General features: G+C 34.2%; 1 protein-coding gene across 10 annotated transcripts in view; it reads left to right on the top strand.

Moving 5' to 3' along the window:
- TUT4 (terminal uridylyl transferase 4) overlaps positions 1–22,781 on the top strand; it is a 95,777-nt gene that overhangs the window by 12,277 nt on the left and 60,719 nt on the right. For all 10 annotated transcript variants that reach the window (XM_058552409.1, XM_058552403.1, XM_058552407.1 and 7 more), the window contains exons 3-7: positions 1,364–1,480; positions 15,981–16,158; positions 17,988–18,076; positions 19,216–19,267; positions 21,474–21,543. In XM_058552409.1, coding sequence (XP_058408392.1) covers positions 1,364–1,480; positions 15,981–16,158; positions 17,988–18,076; positions 19,216–19,267; positions 21,474–21,543 — 506 coding nt within the window. The remainder of the gene's footprint in view (positions 1–1,363; positions 1,481–15,980; positions 16,159–17,987; positions 18,077–19,215; positions 19,268–21,473; positions 21,544–22,781) is intronic.

The following is a 22,781-nucleotide window of genomic DNA, read 5'->3' as shown; positions in this document are numbered from 1 at the left end:
TAGAAAAATGTTTGTTATATAGTATGAGCTCAGAGGATATTTGTTGAATTAAGAAGTAGTTGCGGTTGGAAACTAGGAGGTAGAAGTCTCTTTAGGGCTTAATTCATTCCCCATTAAGGACAGATTTGAAAGAATTTTTATACTAAAGAATTGGAATGACTAGATTTAACTGAATTTTCTTATTTGCTTGTTGCTTTCGGCAAATTATTTAATCCTTGAAATTTAGTTGCCTTGGTAGTAAGGTGGGGAATCCTCATAGGGTTGTTGTAAGGTTAATAGATACTCTGTAAATGATGGTTATATCTAATTTTGATCTGTGCAGAACTGTTGCTAAATTTGGGGCAAGTTTTCCATTTAAAGAAAATCATATAATATTCTGAAGTAGGAGAATCTCTTTGTCAGGAGTTGCAGCCTGCTGAAGATCAGTCTGAGATAAAAATTAAGCATTGCTGCAATTTCAGTGTAAGGCACTAGAAACAGTGTTTTAATTAAATTTCAATATGTATTGTGTTTTTGTAATTTTTTATTGTATAATCTTATGGGTAGAGTGTTGGCATTGCATTCAGATATACACGAATTTAAATTCAGCATCTCCCACTTAATATTGTTGTATCCTTGTGAAAGTTGCAAGCTCCATGAGCTCTTATTTTCACATCTATAAAAGGAAGATAATACTAATCTAATTGGATTATTATGGAATTAAAATGACAAATTGTATGTGAAGCACCTAGCATAATGCCTGGCACATAATAGGCACTTTGGAATTACTAAGTTTTTTTATTTCAAGAATACATATATAAAGTGTGACTAAATTACTGTGACTGATACTTTTCATGTGTCAAAATTTTTGTTCCCTTCAGAGTAGTTAACTCAAAAGTTTGTACATCTGTTCCCATGAGATTGTGATTAATTGGAATGTTTTTGGAACTCAGCTTTTGGAATTGTCTTCCATGTTTATAGTTCATTCTTTTGAAATCCCCTATTTGAGGGTAGATTTTATTTTTTATAGTAATCAAAAAGACTGAAAGTTTGAAACCAGTTTTGGGGATAGCATTGGAATGAGACTAAGTAACGAGACTGCCTTTCTTATCTTACATTGGATTCTAAAGACTATATTAGATAAGTATTGAACATATTTAGCCTTATGATATTGTTTGAAATTGGTATATGATCTCCTATGAGGACTGTTTGAAAAGGACAACTGTCTCTTGGGTATGTAAGTACTGATTGGTTTATTAAAAACTTATTCCTTCAGTGCTTATTTTTGTCTCTTATATTTACATAATTGTATCATTCACATATATAGTCGAAAATTTACTTCTCTGTTTCCTGAAAAAATGTATTTTTTAATTTTTCGTTTCAGCGCTCACCAGAATATACCAATTGCCGGTATCTATGCAAACTTTGCTTAATTCACATTGAAAACATTCAGGGAGCTCATAAACATATAAAGGAGAAACGACATAAGAAAAATATTTTGGTAAGTTCTTTTTACAAAATATGTACTTATTTTTCAAATGGTAAAACTGTATCAAATACTTTTTATTTATGTAACTAAAAATGAGTTATTTGTCCAGTCTTGTGTTAGTAACTGAAGTGATGGCATTCAAAGCTGTGATTACCCTCCTTATCTTAGGTGGTTAGAAGGGGAACCTTCTCAGAGACCAGTTTGCTTATCCTAAAGTATGTTGATTCCTAAGTTTAAAACTGTCAGGTAGGGCCGCACCCGTGGCTTAGCAGTTAAGTGCGTGCGCTCCGCTACTGGCAGCCTGGGTTCGGATCCTGGGCGCACACCAATGCAGTGCTTCTCCGGCCATGCTGAGGCCGCGTCCCACATACAGCAACTAGAAGGATGTGCAGCTATGACATACAACTATCTACTGGGGCTTTGGGGGGCGGGAAATGTCAGGTATAATCAGTTAGTCCAACTGAGTTCTTATGTGCTAGGTGTAGACAGTGGTGCATAAGATAGTTGTGGTTCCTGCCTGTAGTTTCTGAAGTATTGGTGAAGGCATACACTAAATAAGGATTTAAGTATGATGAGTTTTATTAAAGAGGTAAATGTGGTACTAAGATAGTGTACAAGGATATTTTACTTAGTTTAGAACAGGGATGGTTTCTTTGAGAAAGTGACATTTGAGTTGAACCTTGAATTAGTTTAAAAGGCGAAAGTGTGAGTGGCATAGAGGGGTAAGCTAAGAGCAATTTACACAGAAAAGCAGCATGAGTAAAGGTCTCCAAGACAGGAAAGGACATAGCGTATGAGGAGCTGAAAGAGTCTAGTATGATTGGAGCAAAAAGCTCTAGGAGGAAAATGATGTGAGAAGCTGGAGAAGTCCAGACCATGCAGGGTATTATAAGCTTTAGACTTTGGGAATTCATAATTTTTCAGTTATTTTTATTAGAACATGTAATAGACATAGATGAGTAGAGTATTTTTTTTTTCTTTATTTATTTTTTATTGATGTTTTGATGGTTTTTAACATTGTGAAATTTTGGGTTGTGCATTTTTGTTTGTCCATCACCATATATATGACTCCCTTCACCCCTTGTGCCCATCCCCACCTCCCACCCCCACTGCCTTTGGTAACCACAGTACAGTTTTCTCTGTCCATGTGTTGGTTTATATTCCACATATGAGTGAGATCAAACAGTGTTTGTCTTTCTCTTTCTGGCTTATTTCACTTAACATAATACGTTCCAGGCCCATCCATGTTGTTGCAAATGGGACGATTTTGTCTTTTTTTATGGCTGAGTAGTATTCCATTGTATATATATATACCACATTTTCTTAATCCAGTCGTCAGTCGAGGGACACTTAGGTTGCTTCCACTTCTTGGGTATGGTGAATAACGCTGCAATGAACATAGGGGTGCATAAGCCTCTTTGGATTATTGATTTCAGGTTCGTTGGATAGATTCTCAGTAATGGGATGGCTGGGTCATAGGGCATCTCTATTTTTAAGTCTTTGAGGAATCTCCATACCGTTTTCCATAGAGGCTGCACCAGTTTGCATTCCCACCAGCTGTGTGTGAGGGTTCCTGTTTCTCCACATCCTCTCCAACACTTGTTTTTTGTCTTGGTGATTATAGCCATTCTAATGGGCGTGAGGTGGTACCTTAGTGTTGTTTTGATTTGCATTTCCCTGATGATTAGTGATGTTGAACATCTTTTCATGTGCCTATTGGCCATCTATATATCTTCTTTGGAGAAGTGTCTGTTCATTTCCTCTGCCCATTTTTTGATCGGGTTGTTTGTTGTTTTGTTGTTCAGTTGTGTGAGTTCTTTATATATTATGGAGATCAACCCCTTGTCAGATGTATGTTTTGCAAATATTCTCTCCCAGCTGGTGGATTGTCTGTTCATCTTGATTCTGGTTTTGTTTGTCTTATAGAAGCTCTTTAATCTGATAAAGTCCCACTTGTTTATTTTTTCTTTAGTTTCCCTAGTCTGGGTAGGCATGTCATCCAAAAAGATTCCTTTATAACCAATGTCAAATAGTGTGTTGCCTATATTTTCTTCTATGAGTTTTATAGTGTCAGGTCTCACCTTCAGGTTTAGAACATGTAATAGACATAGATATGAGTAGAGTATTTTTCTTTTTAAAATTTACTAGTATATTAGCTATTTAATTTTTTCAAAGTTATAACATTAATACTATGTAACCTCTTATCTCTGTTTCTGAGCATAGATCTTCTCTGAGAAATAACTCTTTTACCTGACTTTCTCAACAAGTCTGGGTTAGATACTCCTTCTCTGTGCTCCTGTAGCAGCTTGATCTGAAAACCTGATAACACTGTATTATAATTGTCTGCCTTCTCTCCTCTTTTAGATTTTAGTATTAATATTTTAGAGGACAGGTTGAGTTTCTTATTTATTTTTGTTTCTGCATTGCTTAGGACAGTGTCCTACACATAGTAGGTGCTCAATACATTTTTCTTGAAAAAAATAAATGCACTGAAGAAGATCAGAAACTTAGAAGGAAAAGATATTGTTCAAATTTTACCATGCAATTATTTTGATTTAATTAGAGCTTCAGAAGACTTAATAGAACAAAGTGGTAGTTTAGGAGGTAATAACTGAGAAATTTCAAGAAATGTTGAAAGATGCTGTCATTACTTCCAGGGACTCAGGGAATTCCAAACAATAAACTTAAAAAGAAAGCCAATACACTTTATATAGATATGTAATGTCTATATACATTATATACAAATTTTAGAATGTTACAAAAAACAAACAAAAAAACCTTAAAAGCAGCCATACTGGACTTCTGCTTTTGTTGAAGTTGGAATAACAGGGACTGGATTTATCTTCTCCTTGAAATAACCAAAAAAAAGACAAAAAATAGCTAACAATGGTTTTTAGGCAATGAAGGACAGAGAGTGAATGGAAAACAAGTGAGATGAGCCCAATGATTACTCCAGTTTGAAAGAGTTTGCAGACTGCACTATAGAGAGGGGAACCCAGTGGACTCCCAGAGTTGAGGAGATGGGCTTCAGTCCAGGTAGTCCAAGGTGGCTAGAGTTTATAGGACACAATAACAAAACAGAGAAAGTTATTCAGAGAGAAATCCTGAGATTGATGGACAGTCCTCTTACAGTATTCAGCATGGTACTGGTTGGTTCATGCGTGTGAGAAAGCTACCTGAAGCCAGGGAAAGAACCACATGAGGGAATTAGAACAGTGCTTGGTGCTCACACGGGGCTGGGAATAGTACCTTTCCACTATCTAGACTGGAAAACCTCAGATTTAATGGGGCATTGGGTAGAGTACTGAGAAGGATCCTGTTTCAGGAGTGGGGAATATTTAGATGTAAACTAAATGCGGTCTGGTCCTGACTAAAACATTTAAAAGACAAGACCAAAAAGAATAAACTGTTTCCAAGTATTTAATGTCATTACAGAACAAAGCTTTAAAATATTTATAGAAATACAAAATATTTGTCACCCCAAAAAAGTTCACGTTGTCTGACAGTCAATCAAAGATTAATTGGTATACAAGGAAGCAGGAAAATACAAACCATGATGAAGAGAAAAATCAGCCAATCAAAACTGACCTTGAACTGATACAGTAGAATTAGCAGAGAGGGACATTAAGACACTTAACATTAACTATATTCCTGATGTTCCAAAAATTAAATAGAGACATACAAGATATAAAAAAGATTCAAATCAAACTTACAGAAATGAAAACTACGTCTTAAGATGAAAAATACACTTGGCAGGACTAATGGCGGATCAGACATCACAAAAGAAAAGGTTGGTGAAGTTGAAGATATAGCCACGGAAACTATCCAGAATGAAACAGAGAGAAAAAGAATTTGAAAAAAAGAAAGAAAAGAGCATCATTGAGCTCTGGGATAATTGATGTATGTGTACCAGTTCTACACAAACTCTTCCAGAACATTGAAGAGGAGAAATGCTTCCCAACTCAGTCTACGAGGCCTACATTACTCTGATACCAAAACCAGAAAAAGACATTACAATAAAAGAAAACTTCAGACCAATATCCCTCATGAACATAAATGTAAAAATTCTAAACATAATTTTAGCAAATTGAATCTGACAGTATATTTAAGGAAGAAATATATCGTGACCAAGTGGGACTTTATTCTGAAGTGCATTGATAGTTTGTCATGAGAAAACCAGTCCATGTAATTCATCATGTTAACAAACAAAGAAAACTATATGATCATCTTGGTAGATGCTGAAAAAGCGTTTAAAAAAATCCTGATAGTCTCAGCAAGCTAGGAATAGAAGGGAACTTGCTCAACATGATAAAGAATATCTACAAAAAACTTACAGCTAACATTATGTTTAATGGTGAAAGACTGAATGCTGTCTCCCTAAGGTTAGGAAAAAAGACAGGTATGAAAATGGTATAGCTGCTTTGGGAAACAGTGTTGTAGTTCCTCAAAAAATTAAAAAAGGAGTTACCATGTGATCCAGCAGTTACACTTCTGAGTATATACTTAAAAAAATTGAAAGCAGGGTCTTGAAGAGGTATTTGTACAACCGTGCTTATAATAGCTAAAACATAGAAGCAACCCAAGTGTCCATCGACAGATGAATGGATAAGCAAAATGTCATATATACATAGAATAGATTATTCAGTCTTAAAAAGGAAGGAAATTCTGATAAGCTACAACATAGATGAACCTTGAGGACATGATGCTAAATGAAATAAGCCAGTCACAAAAAGACAAATGCTGTATGATTCCACTTATATGAGGTACTTCAAGTAGTCAAAATCATGAAGACAGAAAGTAGAATGGTGGTTGCCAGGGCCTGGATTGTTGGGGGAATAGGGAGTTATTGTTGATGGGTATAGAGTTTCACTTTTGCAAGATGAAAAAATTCTGTGGATGGATGGTGGTGATGGTTGCACAACAGTATGAATGTACTCAATGCCGCTTAGTTGTACACTTAAAAATGGTTAAAATAGTAAATTTTATGTTGAGTATATTTTATAACAAAAAAAAAAGGAAAAAAAAGATATGTCCACTCTTACCACGTCTATTCAACATTGTATTAGAGGTTCTAGCTAGTGCAGTTAGGCAAGAAAAAGAAATAAAAGCCATCACATTGGAAAAGAAAAAGTAAAACTATATTTGTAGACAATATGATTGTGTAGAATTTTTGGTGAAATCTGAAAAAAGAGTTACCAGAACTAATGAATGAGTTTAGTAAGGTTGCAGAATACAAGATCAATATGCAGGGCCGGCCCAGTGGCTCAGCGGTTGAGTGTTCGCGCTGCGCTGCTGGCGACCTGGGTTCGGATCCCAAGTGTGCACCGCTTCTCTGGCCGTGCTGAGGCCACGTCCCACATACAGCAACTAGAAGGATGTGCAGCTATGACATACAACTATCTACTGGGGCTTTGGGGGAAAAAAATAAATAAAATTATTAAAAAAAAAAAAAGATCAATATGCAAAAATGTATTTTTATATACCAACAATAAACAGTACAAAATTGAAATTAAAAAAACTATTTATGATAGCATCAAAAATATGCAAAACTTGTGTACAAAAAAGTACAAAAAATTACTGAGAGAAATTAAAAACGAGTTAAGTAAATGGAGAGATAAACCTTGTTCATATGTTGGAAAAATTGATATTGTTAAATGTTAGTTCTTTCTATACTGATCTATAGATTCAACACAATCCACAATCCCAACCAAAATCCCGAAGTGAAAACTGATTCTAAAATTCCTATGAAAATGCAGAGGCCCTAGAAGATGCAAAACAACTTTGAAAAAGAACAAAGTTGGAGGACTAACACCACCTGATTTCCAGACTTGTAAAGCTACAGTGATCAAGACAGTGTGGTATTGGCATCAAGTAGACAAATAGGTCAGTGGAGCAGAATAGTGAGTCTAGAAATAGACCCACATATGTATGAGCAACTGATTTTTGACAAAGATTCAAAGGCAATTCAGTGGAGTAATGATAGTCTTTTAAACGTATGGTTATAGAATAATTAGATATCCATATGCAAAGAAAGAACTTCAATCCATACCTTGCACTGTATAAAAAAATAGCTCAAAATGAATGACAGACCTAAATGTAAAACCTAAAAGTATAAAATTTTCAGAAGAAAGTATCAGTGAAAATCTTTATGACCTTGGATTAGGCAAAATTTCTTAGATATGAAACCAAAGGAAAAAAATGGTTAATGGGACTTCCTCAAAATTATAAACTTCTGCTCTTTGAAAGATACTGTTTAAAGAATGACAGTATTAGCCACAAACTGTGAGAAAATATTTGCAAATCATGTATCTGGTAAGTGATTTCTATCTAGAAGATATAAACAACTTTCAAAACTCAGTAATAAGTAAATAACCCAATAAAAATAATGGGCAAAAGATTTGAACTGACCATTAAAGAAGACATACAGATGTCAAGCACGTGAAAAGATGCTCAACGTTATTCGTCATTAGGGAAATCACTATACTTATTAGAATAGCTAAAATTAAAAAGACAGACTATACCAAGTGTTGTCAAGGCTGTGGAGGAACTGCAAGTCTGAAACAGTTCTGGTGGAAATGTAAAATAGTACATCCACTTTATTTCAAGGTTTATTTACAGGCATACCTCGTTTTATTGTGCTTTGCTTTATTGCACTTTGCAGATATTGCGTTTTTTACAAGACCCTCCACCAGCAAAGAGATTACAGCTCACTGAAGGCTCACACGATGGTTAGCATTTTTTAGCAATAAAGTATTTTTTAATTAAGGTACGTATACTGTTTTTTAGACATAATGCTATTGCACACCTAATAGACTACAGTAGAGTGTAACATAACTTTTATATGCACTGGGAAACCAAAAAATTCATGTGACTCCCTTTTTTGCGACATTCGCTTTGTTTCAGTGGTCTGGAACTGAACCTGCAGTATCTCTGAGGTATGCCTGTATTTTTAAATTGAGATATAATTGACATATAACATTACATTAGTTTCAGGTGTACAACATAATCATTCAATATATGTATATTTGTGAAATTATCACCACAATAAGTCTAGTTAATACCCACCACCACATATAATTACAGAATTTTTTTCTTGAGAACTTTTAAGATTTACTCTCTTAGCAGCTTTCAAATGTACAATACAGTTTTATTAACTATAGTCACCATGTTGTATGTTACATCCCAGGACTTATTTATTTTATATAACTGAAAGTTTGTACCTTTTGACCACTTTCACCCATTTAACCCATTTCTCACCCCCTGCCTCTCACAACCACCAGTCTGTTCTCTGTATCTATGAGTTCAGGTTTTTTTCTTTTTTAGATTCCACAGATAAGTGAGATCATAAGATATTTGTCTTTCTCTGACTTATTTCGCTTAAGCATAATGCCTTCAGGGCCCATCCGTGTTGTTGCAAATGGCAGGATTTCCTTTTTTATGGCTGAATAATATTCCATTGTATGTGTCTGTGCGTGTGTATGCCACATTTTCTTTCTTTTTTTTAAAAATATTTATTTATTTTGTGTGTGTGTGTGTGTGTGTGTAAGATCAGCCCTGAGCTAACATCCATGCCAATCCTCCTTTTTTTTTGCTGACATCCGTGCCCATCTTCCTCCACTTTATATGGGACGCTGCCACAGCATGGCCTGACAAGCAGTGTGTCGGTGCATGCCTGGGATCTGAACCCGGGCCACCAGGAGCGAAGCACGCGCACTTAACCACTGTGCCACGGGGCTGTCCCCGACACATTTTCTTTATTCATTCATCCACTGATGGACTCTTAGGTTGATTCCATGTCTTGGCTATTGTAAATAATGCTCCACTGAACATAGGAGTGCAGATATCTTTCCAAGTTAGTGTTTCTGTTTCCTTCAGATAAATACTCAGAAGTGGAATTGCTGGAGGATATGGTAGTACATCCACTTTTGAAAACAATTTGGCAGTTTTTTTAAAAAGTTAAATATATGCCTAATATACAATTCAGCCCTTCCCTTCCTGTATATTTACCCAAGATAAGCGAAAGCATATGTCCATACAAATACTTTGTATATGAATGTTCATAGCAGCTTTATGTGTAATAATTAGCCAAAAAGTACAAATAAGCCAAACGTACATCAGTAGATGAACGGATATACAAATTCTGGTATATCCATAGCACTTTATGCTATTTGGCATAAAAAGGAATGAACTGTGTTGATGTATACAACAACATAGATAAATCTTCAAATAATTATCCTGAGTGAAAGAAGCCAGACAAAAATGAACATATACTGTGTGATTCCATTTATATAAAACTCAAGAAAATGCAAACTAATCTATAGGCATAGAGAGCACGTCAGTGGTTGCCTGAGTATGGATTTGGAGGGGGGAGGGATGATTACAAAGGGGTGTGAGGGAATTTTTATGTGATTGATATGTTTATTATCTTGACCGTGGTGATGGTTTTATGGTTGTATAATCATGTGCTGCAGAGCAACGTTTTGGTCAACGATGTACTGCATGTATCCTGGTGGTCCCATAAAATTAATACCGTATAGCCTAGGTGTGTAGTAGGCTATACCATCTATGTTTGTGTTAGTACACTCTGTGATGTTCGCACAGTGATGAAATCGCGTATTGATGCATTTCTCAGAACATATCCCCATTGTTAAGCAACACATGACTGTATATGTATGTCCAAAATTAACCAAATTGTAAACTTTAAATACGTGTAGTTTATTGTATGTCAGTGATATCTCAGTAAAGTTGTTTTTTAAAAAACCAGCCAAAAAGAAAAGGTCAGGAGGTAAAGAGTGATGGAATTCAGAGCATGTTGTTAATCATGAATTAAAGAGAGAATTTCATTATGTTGGACAGGAAAGACATTAAGAAGGCTTCACTGAATATTTGATATTCAAGCTGCATCTTCAAGGATTAGAGTTTCACCAGATAGATACAAGGAAGAGTATCAAGGGCCTTTTAGGCGTAGAGAACAAAATGAGTAAAGACATGGAGGTCCAATAGCACATATAATGTTTGGAGGCTGGTGATTATTTAACTGTGGATATTTGTCAGAAATGTTGGACGGAGTAGAGAGAATGGTTGGAGGAGGGCCTAAAAAGGCAGGCTGAAACTAAATTGCTATATATTCCATGTTAAGGAGATGGTGCATTATCTTATTGGTGCCATTGAAAATTAAAATTTTTTTTTATCGCGGTAAAATATATAACATAAAATTTACCATTTTAACCATTTTTAGGTGTACGGTTTAGTGACATTAAGTACAGTCACATTGTTGTACAACCGTCTGCGCTATCCATCTCCAGAACTTTTTCATCACCCCATATTGAAATTCTGTACCCATTAAACAATAACTCCTCATTCCCCTCTCCCCCTTGCCTCTGGTAACCACTGTTCTACTTTCTGTCTCTATGTATTTGACTATTGTAGGTACCTCAGATAAGTGGAATCATATAATATTTGTCCTTTTTTGCTTATTTCACTTAGCATAATGTCTTCAAGGTTCAAGCTTATTGTAGTATATATCAGAATTGCCTTCCTTTTTAATGTTGAATAGTATTCTATTCTATGTATATACCATATTTTGTGTATCCGTTCATCTATGGATGGATATTTGGGTTGTTTCTACATTTGGCTATTGTAAATAATGTTGATATGAACAGTGGTGTAGAAATACTTGTTTGAATCCCTGCATTCATTTCTTTTTTATATATACCCAGAGGTGGAATTTCTAGATCAAATGGTAAATCTGTGTTTAATTTTCTGAAGAATTGCCGTGCTGTTTTCCACAGCAGCTGCACCATTTTACGTTCCCACCAGCAATGCACAAGGGTTCAATTTCTCCACATCCATAAAACTCTTTTTGTTGTTGTTGTTTTGATAATAGCCATCCTAATGAATTGAAGTGGTATCTCATTGTGCTTTTGATTTGCATTTCCCTAATGATTAGTGATGTTGAGCACCTTTTCGTGTGCTTGTTGTCCATTTGTATATCTTCTTTAGAGAAATGGCTGTTCAAGTCCTTTGATTACTTTTGAATTGGGTTGTTTTCTTGTTGTTGAGTTTTAGGAGTTCTCTCTATGTTCTGAATATTAATCTCTTATCATATATGTGATTTGCAAATATTTTCTCCCATTCTGTGGGTTGCCTTTTTACTGTTAATAGTGTCGTTTGTTGCACAAAAGTTGTTAATTTTCATGAAGTCCAGCTTGTCTATTTTTTCTTTTGTTACCTGTGTTTTGTTTCATATCCAAGAAATCATTGGCAAATCCAATGACTTGAAGCTTTTCTTTTCTGTTTTCTTTTAAGAGTTCTATAATTTTGCTCTTACATTTAGGTCTTTGATCCATTTTGAGTTAATTTTTGTATATGGTGTAAGGTAAGGGTCCACATTGCATGTGGATGTCCAGTTCTCCTAGCACCATTTGTTGAAAAGACAATCCTTTCCATATCAAATCGTCTTGACACCCTTATTAAAAATCATTTGACTGTGTATGTCAGCGTCTATTTCTGGGCTTTCTATTTTATTCCGTTGGCCTATATGTGTGTCTTTATACCAGTACCATCCTGTTTTGTTTACTGTGGCTTTGTAGTAAGTTTTGAAATCAGGAAATGTAAGTCCTCTAACTTTGTTCTTCTTTTTCAAGATTGTTTTGGCTATTCTGGGTCCCTTGAGATTCCATGTGAATTTTTGGATCAATTTTTCTATTTCTGCAAAAATTGTTGTTGGGATTTTGATAGAGATTGCATTGAATCTGTAGATTGCTTTGAGCAGTATTGACATCTTAACAATGCTGAGTCTGCCAATCCATAAATATGGATCTTTGTCTTTATTCGTGTTGTCTTTAATTTCTTTAAGCAATGTTTTGTTGTTTTCAGTGTATAAGTCTTTCATCTCTTTAGTTAATTCCTAAGTATTTTATTTTATTATGGATACTATTTTAAATGGAATTGTTTTCTTAATTTCCTTTTCAGATTGTTCATTGTTAATGTATAGAAATGCAGCTGATTTTTGTGTATTGATTTGTATCCTGTTGCTTTGCTGAATTTGTACATTAGTTCTAACAGTTTTTTCATGGAATCTTTAGGGTTTTCTACATATTAGATTATGTTATCTATAAATAGTGGTAATTTTATTTCTTCCTTTCCAGTTTGGATGCCCTTTATTTCTTTTTCTTTCTTTTTTTTTTTTTTTGTGAGGAAGATCAGCCCTGAGCTAACATCCATGCTAATCCTCCTCTTTTTGCTGAGGAAGACCGGCTCTGAGCTAACATCTATTGCCAATCCTCCTCCTTTTTTTTCCCCAAAGCCCCAGTAGATAGTTGTATGTCATAGTTGCAGATCCTTCTAGTTGCTGTATGTGGGACGCGGCCTCAGTGTGGCCGGAGAAGCGGTGCGTCAGTGTGTGCCCTGGATCCGAACTGGGCCACCAGTAGCAGAGCGCGTGCACTGAACCACTAAGCCACGGGGCCGGCCCTATTTCTTTTTGTTGCCTAGTTCCTCTGGCTAGAACTTCCAATAATATGTTGAATAGGTGGTGAAAATTGGCATTCTTGACTTGTTCTTAGAGGAAAAGCTGTCAGTCTTTCAACATTGAGTATGATGTTAGCTCTGGGTTTTTAAAAATATGTAGTCTTTATTGTGTTGAGGTTGTTTGCTTTTATTCTTAGTTTATTGAGTGTTTTTTTTTTTTTTTTTTGGTGAGGAGATCAGCCCTGAGCTAACATCCGCCAATCCTCCTCTTTTTTTTTTTTTTTTTTGCTGAGGAAGACGGCCCTGGGCTAACATCAGTGCCCATCTTCCTCCACTTTATATGGGACGCTGCCACAGCATGGCTTACCAAGCAGTGCGTCGGTGCGCGCCCGGGATCCGAACCAGCGAACCCCGGGCCGCCGCAGCGGAGCGCACGCACTTAACCGCTTGCGCCACCAGGCCGGCCCCTATTGAGTGTTTTTTTTTTACCACAAAGGGGTGTTGAATTTTGTCAAATAGTTTTTCTGCATCAATCGAGATGATCATGTTATTTTTTTCTTTTCATTCTGTTAAGGTGGTGTATTACATTGATTGATTATTGTATATTGAACCATTCTTGCATTCCAGGGATAAATTGTACTTGGTCATGGTATATAATCCTTTTAATATTCTTCTGAATTCGAGTTGCTAGTATTTTGTTGAGGATTTGTTGAAGGATTTTAGGTAGGAAAAAACTGGTGGAAATATGGGGAATGGGATGAAGGGCCAGAGACTGGAAATGGGAGACTAATTAGAAGGCTCCTGCCTCTTAGGCAAGTTTTCCTAGCCTAAACTAATTTTTTCCAGAATTTACCTCATTGCAGTAGAAGACACCACCATTTACCTAGTTGCTTAGGACAAGCACTTTTGAGTCATCTTTGATTCATCTCTTTCTTTTACACCCCACGTTCAAATCATTAGCAAATTCTATAGAAATTACTTTCAGAATATTATGTATCCCAAATTTAGTCATTTGTAACACACCTGTACTCTTTCTAGTTTAGTCTGAGCTACCACCATCTCGCCTGGACTATTTCCAACTTACCCTTCTTCATGTCCCCCCCCCACCCCCAATCTATTCTTCATTTAGCTGCCACGATTGTTCTTTTAAAATATGTCATATCATGTTACTTCCTGGTCATAGCCCTTCAGTGGCTTCCCAATTTAGAATAAAATTCTAAGCCCTTATCAAATTTCATTAGGTCATACAATATTTGGCTTCTAGTTAACTTTTCAACCTCATCATCTTCCACAGTCACCACTTTGTTACTCAGCTCCAGCCGCATTGATCTCTTCACATAACATTAAGCACTTTCTTGCCTCTGAGTGTTTGCATTTACTGTTCTCTGTGTCTGGAATGCTCTTCCCCCAGAAATTTAAATGTCTCTCTCCTTCACTTCCTTCACGTCTTTGCTTAAATATTACCTGTTCAGAGTGGCCTTCTTTGTCCACTCTATTCTAAAATAATAACCCCTTCCCATCAGTCTGTAGCCTCTTATCCTGTTTTATTTTTCTTCATAGCACTACCTGACATGTGATTATATATTTATTTATTTATCTGTTGTCTCTTTCCTCTAACTAGAATGTAAGTTACATATGGGCAGGGACTTCCTTGATTATATGAATGACAGAGGGTATATGAGGCTATCAGGAGGATATGAGGATGATCAGTGATAGGAGGATATCAATGAGAATGTTTTGTGGAACAGTATTCTAAAGGACGTAAGATAGGCTTATTAGTAGCATAGGTAGAGGAGTGTGTTCATTTATTGTCTTTTATCTTCTTATTTCCATGACAATATAGCAATATAATATAGAGCATTTTGTGGTACTTCTATGTATATAAAGATAATTTTGTTGCATGTTAACGTTGTATTATTTTTTCATTAAGTATGTTGCTATTAATACCTTGGATGAATCCTAAAAAAATTAGTCCTGAAAATTTAGACACTCATCCAAGACTTAGATTATAATTAAGATTGCAGAAATAGTCACAGAAACTTATGAAAATGAGATTGTCTTAGCTCCTATGTTTGATTATTCTATACCTTAGGTGAACTTTACTTATGTTAAGACTGAATATGGTAACAATTAATAAAACTAGGAATAGTTCAAAGTCTTTGTTTAACTAGATTGGCGGGGGGGGAGAGCAAACTACTTTTGATTATCAGATTTGTTGGGAGCTCCATGTCTCAAAAAATAAGAGATTGTTTTTTCACTGAAATGTGGTAATAGAAAATGCCTTTGTAATTATTAAGTAAAAGAAATGGTATGGTCTCAGTTATGTTAAAAAATGAAAGATGTGAGATTGTGTGTGATTTTCTTCTTTGCATTTTCCTATATTTTATGTAGCTTTTGCAGTTAGCATGTATCTTTTTAATCAAAATAATAAATTAATTTTAAAAAGTCATTGTGCATATAGTCCCTGTTTAGCTTATTGGTTTAAATTGGCTTTCAGACTTTTAGCAGAGTAGAGGTTTTTTTGAACATTTTGCCTGGTGTTGGATAAAATAACAGAGAGAAATCAATTGTAAATGGTAGGCAGTATATCAAATGTGATGATAGTGTCTAGGATGTTTTCCTGTGACCATTTACTCTGATACTCTGTATGCTGATCAGAGACTATTCAAGACCTTCTGCTACATCTAAGGCAATATCTCTTTGCTGCAACAAAATTATCACCTGAGTGTTGTACTTAAGGTATCTTGGCTTTGATGTAGCATTTCAGAATTAATGCAGACAGTAAGGTAGAACAAGTTTTATTTTTTTAATGTTTAATAGCAACCTTGTCAACAGCGCCCTCTTATTCTTCCAATCCAGCTTCACAAAGGCAGAGGTCTGTCTCTTTTGTTCACTTCCATATCCTAGGTTTCTTAAATCTGACACATAGAAAGTGAATATTTGTTGAGTTAATATATTTCTGTCTTTCCCTCCTACATATAAGGACATTAAAATAGAATTCTTTTTTTTATGTTGTTGTTGTTAAACATTACACTAATAGGAAAAACAAGAAGAAAGTGAGCTTCGATCTCTGCCGCCTCCTTCCCCTGCCCACTTGGCTGCTTTAAGTGTTGCAGTTATTGAATTAGCAAAAGAACAAGGAATAACAGATGATGACCTCGGAGTCCGTCAGGAAATTGTGGAGGCAATGTCAAAGGTTATAACAACGTTTTTACCAGGTATAAACACTTTTATACTTAATTTTTTAAATTATACAACTGTCTTCTCCTTGCTTCTTCTTGAACTTAGGGTAAATTACTTAATGTTTTCCTCTCTCTTTTTTTCTCCATCTTAAAAGTAGGTGAATTTAATTGTTTTATAAATGACTTTTTTTTTGGAAATATTTCAGAGAAGGAAAATGGAGAGTTATGGCACAGTATAATTTTTGTAATAATAAAAAAAGATATAGGATAATTTCTTAGTGGTCAAATATTACATTTTATATTAATTTTTATAATTATATTAATTTTTTAATATCATTGACTTCTGAATGGACATTTTAGTTATACTGTTTTCAGTATATACATTTCAACCAGTCACTAAATAAAATGCCTATTGCCTGATGGTGGGGAAAAATTAATTTACTTTAAGTAGGGATGTTGGAGGTAAAATCTGCACTTTTATTTCTTTTTAACTCTGCTCTTTACAGAAAGCTTGTGTTTTTGGTGCAAGAGGGATTCAGGCCAGATTTATTGTAGACATTTATGTATAGATTATTTTCTTAGCCCTCATTATTTTCTTATATCAATATTGAATTTAAGTAAATGTATATTAAATAAGACTGACTTCTTACCACCTAAGGCATTTTGGACAGTTGATAAATTATAGTTTCACATAGAGTCATTGTGATATTTATAAGCAAGAATATAAGATTGACATTTAAAAATGGAAAACATTTTCATTTCTGTTTATTTCTATAATGTGGTTTTCTATCTAAAATACATTGAATACTAATTTAAATTATATATAGAAATAATTCACTATTATTATAAGAATTTTCTAAGAATAGAACTGACATTTTTATGATTTTAATGACTTGGATGACTTTCAGACATTTTGCGAACTTGGAAAGTAGACTTTTACATATAGAATAGTATGAACTTATACTTTCTAAGAAGTTAAACCTGCCTGATCAATCCTAATCATGTTATTTTTTAACTTGCTGTCTGGTGAGATCCTTTTAAAATTGGCCTTATTATGATTTTTGATAAAACATATTTGATAGTCTGAGAAAGATGTAGGTATTATGTTAATTGTTCCTATTTATTTTGTTCTATGAACTCTTGAAAACCACAGAGTTTCTTTGGTTTTAGGTTTGCAGTATCAATTGACTTGACTTGACTTTGTATTTTTAAAGAGCATTGGCATTGAATGTCTGTGATCCCTTCCCCATTTAAAGTGCTACCTCTTACATTAATATAAATATCTAAAAATAAATGCAGTTTGTGACGGTAGCTATAGCTAAGTTAGTATATTCTTTACTGTTTTGTTTTTTTTTTAATTTTTTTTTATTTATTTTTTTCCCCTGAAGCCCCAGTAGATAGTTGTATGTCATAGCTGCATGTCCTTCTAGTTGCTGTACGTGGGACTCGGCCTTAGCATGGCCGGAGAAGTGGTGTGGGTGCGCGCCCGGGATCCGAACCTGGGCAGCCAGCAGCAGAACGCGAGCACTTAACCGCTAAGCCACCAGGCCGGCCCTGTTCTTTACTGTTAACATGTTAAATGCTAACCATACTTCTAGTCATTCCTAAATGAACTATTGCTAGAATTTTGTTTAAACACTGAACTTTTATGAGTAATTTCTTTCTTCTCTGTTCCTGAACCTCATAACTGAGAAACATTTTTATTATTTTGTAGATCAGTTAGAAAGGATGTCATTCTTCTATAATTGTTGTACTACAATTGGAAGACATAGAATTGAAATATATGTAGTTTTCCTACCACTGTTTTTTAAAGTTCCCATGTTTGCACACTATTTCATGCTTTGATGTTTTTCTTTTATTTCCAGAGTGTTCACTTAGGTTGTATGGCTCATCTCTAACTAAGTTTGCTCTGAAAAGTAGTGACGTTAATATAGATATAAAATTTCCTCCCAAGGTAAGTAATTAGAAAAGAACATTTCCTGTGTGGTTTTTCACTAGTACTTTGTGTTTTTTATTGATTATCTTTTTAGAGCAGGTGTAGGGGACTATAAAACTTTGGCTTGTAGAGTGTTACCATTATGATTAAGCAATGCTTTTGAAAACAATATTAGGTGTCAACATAGGTAGAATAAAAGAAATGAGGCAGAAAAAAAGGAAGCACGGTAAGGCAGTCAAAAAAAAAAAGAAAAATGCTTATGTTTGAATATGTTGAACAGTTATTGCTTATGGTAAGCAGTATAGAAAATGGAAAGAACTTTTGGAATCATATATCTGTGTTCAAATCTTGGCTGCAATGAGCAAGTTACTTGACCTTCTCAACCTCAGTTTCCTAATTTCTGAAACAGGGATAACAACTTTTATATTAAATACGATTAGATTAAATAAGATGATATATACTAGGGATGTTTGTGTAGTGCCTGGTACATTATGGGTACTTTTAATAAGTTGTAGCTAGTACAATTAGCAAAAGTACTGATACTGTTTAGCACTGCTAACGTTGCTTATTTATTGACATATCAAACATTTAAAATAATCAGTTGACATTTTGTGTGTTTTTAATTTTAGTTTATGCTCAAGGAGGTTTGAGTGAAAATTTGATGTTTTAATTTCTAGTCTGATACAGTCATTTACTTACAATTAATGTATGATTATTAAATACTTTTAAATAATAGCAAAATACACATTAAACTAAACATTTGACAAGCTTATTATTTAAAGTAGTATTTTAATCTAAGCCTTTGACCATGCTGCCAGTTGTCAGTATCCCTTAAACTTCATATCTCAACAACTTTTCTTTAATAGTCATTTGGTAAACTAATTTCTTTTCCATTTGTCTTGCTGTGAAATTTCAAAATCTTTTCTCACTCTAAGAACTCATTAATTCTAGGAATGTTGCTGGAATAACAGCACTACATGATTTATTAGATTGTACTTCTGTTAACAAGATTTGTTAACATAAAAGTAAAACACTGTTCTGTTTTCATTATTTTGAAATACAGAGTATGATTTAATTTAACTGTTTAATGAAATTGAATTCTTTCTAAAGTTTGGCAACTTGAACTTTGAAATTAGTATATTTTGAAACTTTTTTAGATGAATCATCCAGATCTTCTGATACAAGTGCTTGGGATTTTAAAAAAAAGTGGTGAGTTTCTTTTTTAATTTGTCTTTCTAAAGAAAATTTTTTAAAGGTACATGCATTGTGTTATGTATGGCTAACCAAGTTAAACCGAAACTCCTAGTGTATTTGAGTCATAGTATTACATATGGATATATACATTTATATATGTATTTGTTTAATAGATGTACTAGAAAATTTACATATTGGTTAGATCAAAAGTATCATATTTAAAATTGATATGTAAAAAACTACTGCCTTGTGGGTAATTAAAAAATGTTAGCTTTGAATCTTGACATTGCTTGTATAAAGGAAGACAGAAAAACTTGTCATCATTAGGAGATCATTGACGAAGGAAGATTTAGGGAGAGATTTGGGGAAAAAATGTGTGCATGCATTGAGTAAGTTTTTTTTCCACTTTAACCTAATTTAATCATTTATATTACATCAACGAAATCATACCTAGTAAGTTTTTCATATGTGCCTCGTCTCTCTGGATTGCTTTTGATCTAAAAAGGACATTTGTATAGATAAAAGTACTTTTAAAATAAAAGTTAAAAAAAATACAGCTGTCTCAAACCGGGCCCCAGGTCATGTAGTACAATCTGGCATATTATTTTCTTGGTTTTTATTTACTGCTTTTCTTGTTATAAAGTAAATGCTTAAGAGCTCAGGATCTCGAGCCAGACTTTCTGGGCTCACGTTTTAGTTCTGTCACTTATTGGTTGTGTGTCCTTTGACAAAGTATTTAACGTTAATGGTTCAGTTTTCTCATCTGTAGAATGACAGTAATATAGTATCTTTTTGATGAGAAGGTTGTTGTAAGGATGAAATGGGTTAAGCAATAGCTTAGAAAAGTGCCTGATATATAGTAAATTCTTATTAAATTTCTGCTGCTGTGATTATTATTATTACTATTGTCATCTTAAATTTTATTAATCAGAAGTATCTGGCAAAAATACTTGCAGTTTGGCTTAGAAGAGATAGCTTATTGACCTTAGCCTTACCCTCTCTTTTGCTCTACTGTCAGTTCTAAACTTTCTTTCCCTTTCTGTCTGCCCCATCAACTCTCCATTATTTATCAGCTTCTTGTTGGCCGTTTTCCTGGGAAATTAGTTTTTAAGAGGTTAATTTGGTGCAGTTTATCCTGTAAAGGGATTTTAATATCATTTTCTTTCTTAATAAATACTTGTCTCTAATTGCACAAAAACTCTAAAGCATATTAGAGATAAGACGTAGATATAGAGCTTTTGCCTCTTTAGACTCACTAGACAGTATCAGCTGGGCAAAAATATTTAAAATCTGTCTTTTTCACTAAAATATGTGAATAGATCATGTTAAGTCATATAACATAGGTTTGTAAAATTCAGTCTGACTATAAAATTGATTATTCCCTCATTGTACTCTTTAAAGACCTCTATCCTATCATCTACAGGATTTTTTTATATATTTGTTTTCCACACGCCTAATTGAGCTTTTTGTGTCTTATTCATTGTCATATCCACCATGCATAATGCAATTCCTGACATATAGATCTTCAGCACATGTTTTTCAAATAAATTAATAATTCCAGCAAGTACTACCAAGAGATTTTCTTTAAGCTTCGAATGAAATCATGTTAATCCATCTATTTTTATTTAGATTAGACATTTATGGCATGGGGCCTACCTTGGAGATGTAGAGAAAGATTTCAGTGTGGAAGTGTGCTTCACACTGTTAGTCTTTTCTTAGGTGTTTTGATTGGGCAGACTCTTGATATACTAACAGGAAGTGGGGCCAGCAGAGTTAGCCTTTTACTTGCATGGATAATTTATAAGAACTAAATTGTGAAAACATTGTAGGTTCTTATTTCCTGACTCCTGTGGAAATAGCCCTCAGAAGTAAGTGATGTCCTCTGTTTGCTATATCTATGAAGGTTTAACACTTTGACTAGATTATATACTTACTTGGAAATATTCAAACTTTTAGGGATGTTAAAACCTTTCTTCTTAAGGTGATTATAATTTTCAGAGAGTATTTGGGACTGTACCTGTGGTTTGTGATATACAGCAAATGACAGCAAAAGAGGTAAGAGATTCTGTTGGGTTGATGCTCATAATGAGGAGAGTGGATTATCCCACAGAAGCAATGAGAGTGATTTTTGGAAGGAAACTATTACTTAATGTTTACCATAGAGTACACATTCAAGAGATGTTGACATTAGCTTACTTGTTTTATTTTTTTTCCTTATTAGTATTATATGTAGATGTGGAATCTGATTTTCACGCTAAAGTTCCTGTTGTGGTGTGCAGAGATCGGAAAAGGTTGGTAACAATGAAGAGGAAATAAAGTGTTTTTTAAAATGACAACAACAACCACATATGCAGTGAACATCTCCAAAAGAGAAAATTTTTGTTTTACATTTCTACTTGGATTGATAGGACTAAGCTAGTTTCTGTTTATTAAAAATAGCAAACTTCTTAAATCCTGTGAACAAGAACTAGAATTACCAGACATTTAAAAGTAAAACACTCTAAGGTAGAACTTTGCATTTTTTCCCTCAAGTTCATTCACCCAACAGTATTGAGCATTTACTGTATGTTAGGTCCTGCCTTGCTGTAGGGGTACAAACATAAATAAGAAATCGCCTCTCTTCTCAAGGAGCTCAAAGTCTATTAGAATCTAGTTCTGAGTCCACTGAAATTTAAAGAGTCATTGAAGAGTAATCTTGCCTTTCTAGTCACTTGTCTAGAGGACTGAGAGAGCAAAGTGCCTTTGAAATAGGAAACTAAAATGATCCTGTTTGAGATCAATGTGGGAGACATGGAAACAATACAGAAACAGTAAAGTGTTGTTTTATTGATTATTAACCTGTATTTCTTATATTTTAAGATTACTGTGTTTTCTTATTCATAGCTAGAAGATCTAGTTTAACTTACTTTCTGAATTAGAAAATTGAGACCTGGAGAGATTAAGCAGTTTGTCCAAATTCACATCATTTAGGGGAAAATCAGATTTAGAATTATTAAATTAGAATGGAGGTATTCTGATTTCCAGTGTTTTTTCCACCGCATTGTGTCAGATTGCCTCTGTTTGGCAACCCAGATACATTCTTTTCCCTGCCACTAAATATCTCTACTACAATTCTGTCACCTGGTTTGAGGTAGCCCCTGTTTTCACTTATATATAAGCTTATTTGTGGGTTAATATGTAAATCCCTTCTAATTTCTAATCTGAAAATAGCATATCAATAAAATCATGAAAGCTTGGGTTGGAAAAATTAGAGTGAAGTAAAGCTAGTCAGTTCAGTATTTCATTTTTTGTTTTTATCATGTGCAAAGCAAAAAGAATGAACTAGGAAGGTACATTGCATGATTTGACATTGACAAGATCAATGTCTTTTTCTCATATAAATAAAATTTTGGTGAATCATAATGCTGCTTTTTAAATTAATTTCTCATGAACTTAAATACTAAGTGAGGCTGAAATTTGAAGTACAGATGAACATTTAAAACATCTTTAGTTTATATGAAACTCTAGTGATGGAAATGATATGTAGTTT

The sequence above is a fragment of the Diceros bicornis genome, chromosome 13 (genome assembly GCF_020826845.1).
Source record: "Diceros bicornis minor isolate mBicDic1 chromosome 13, mDicBic1.mat.cur, whole genome shotgun sequence".
Taxonomy (NCBI): domain Eukaryota; kingdom Metazoa; phylum Chordata; class Mammalia; order Perissodactyla; family Rhinocerotidae; genus Diceros; species Diceros bicornis.
This window is presented reverse-complemented; position numbering and strand designations above follow the sequence as displayed.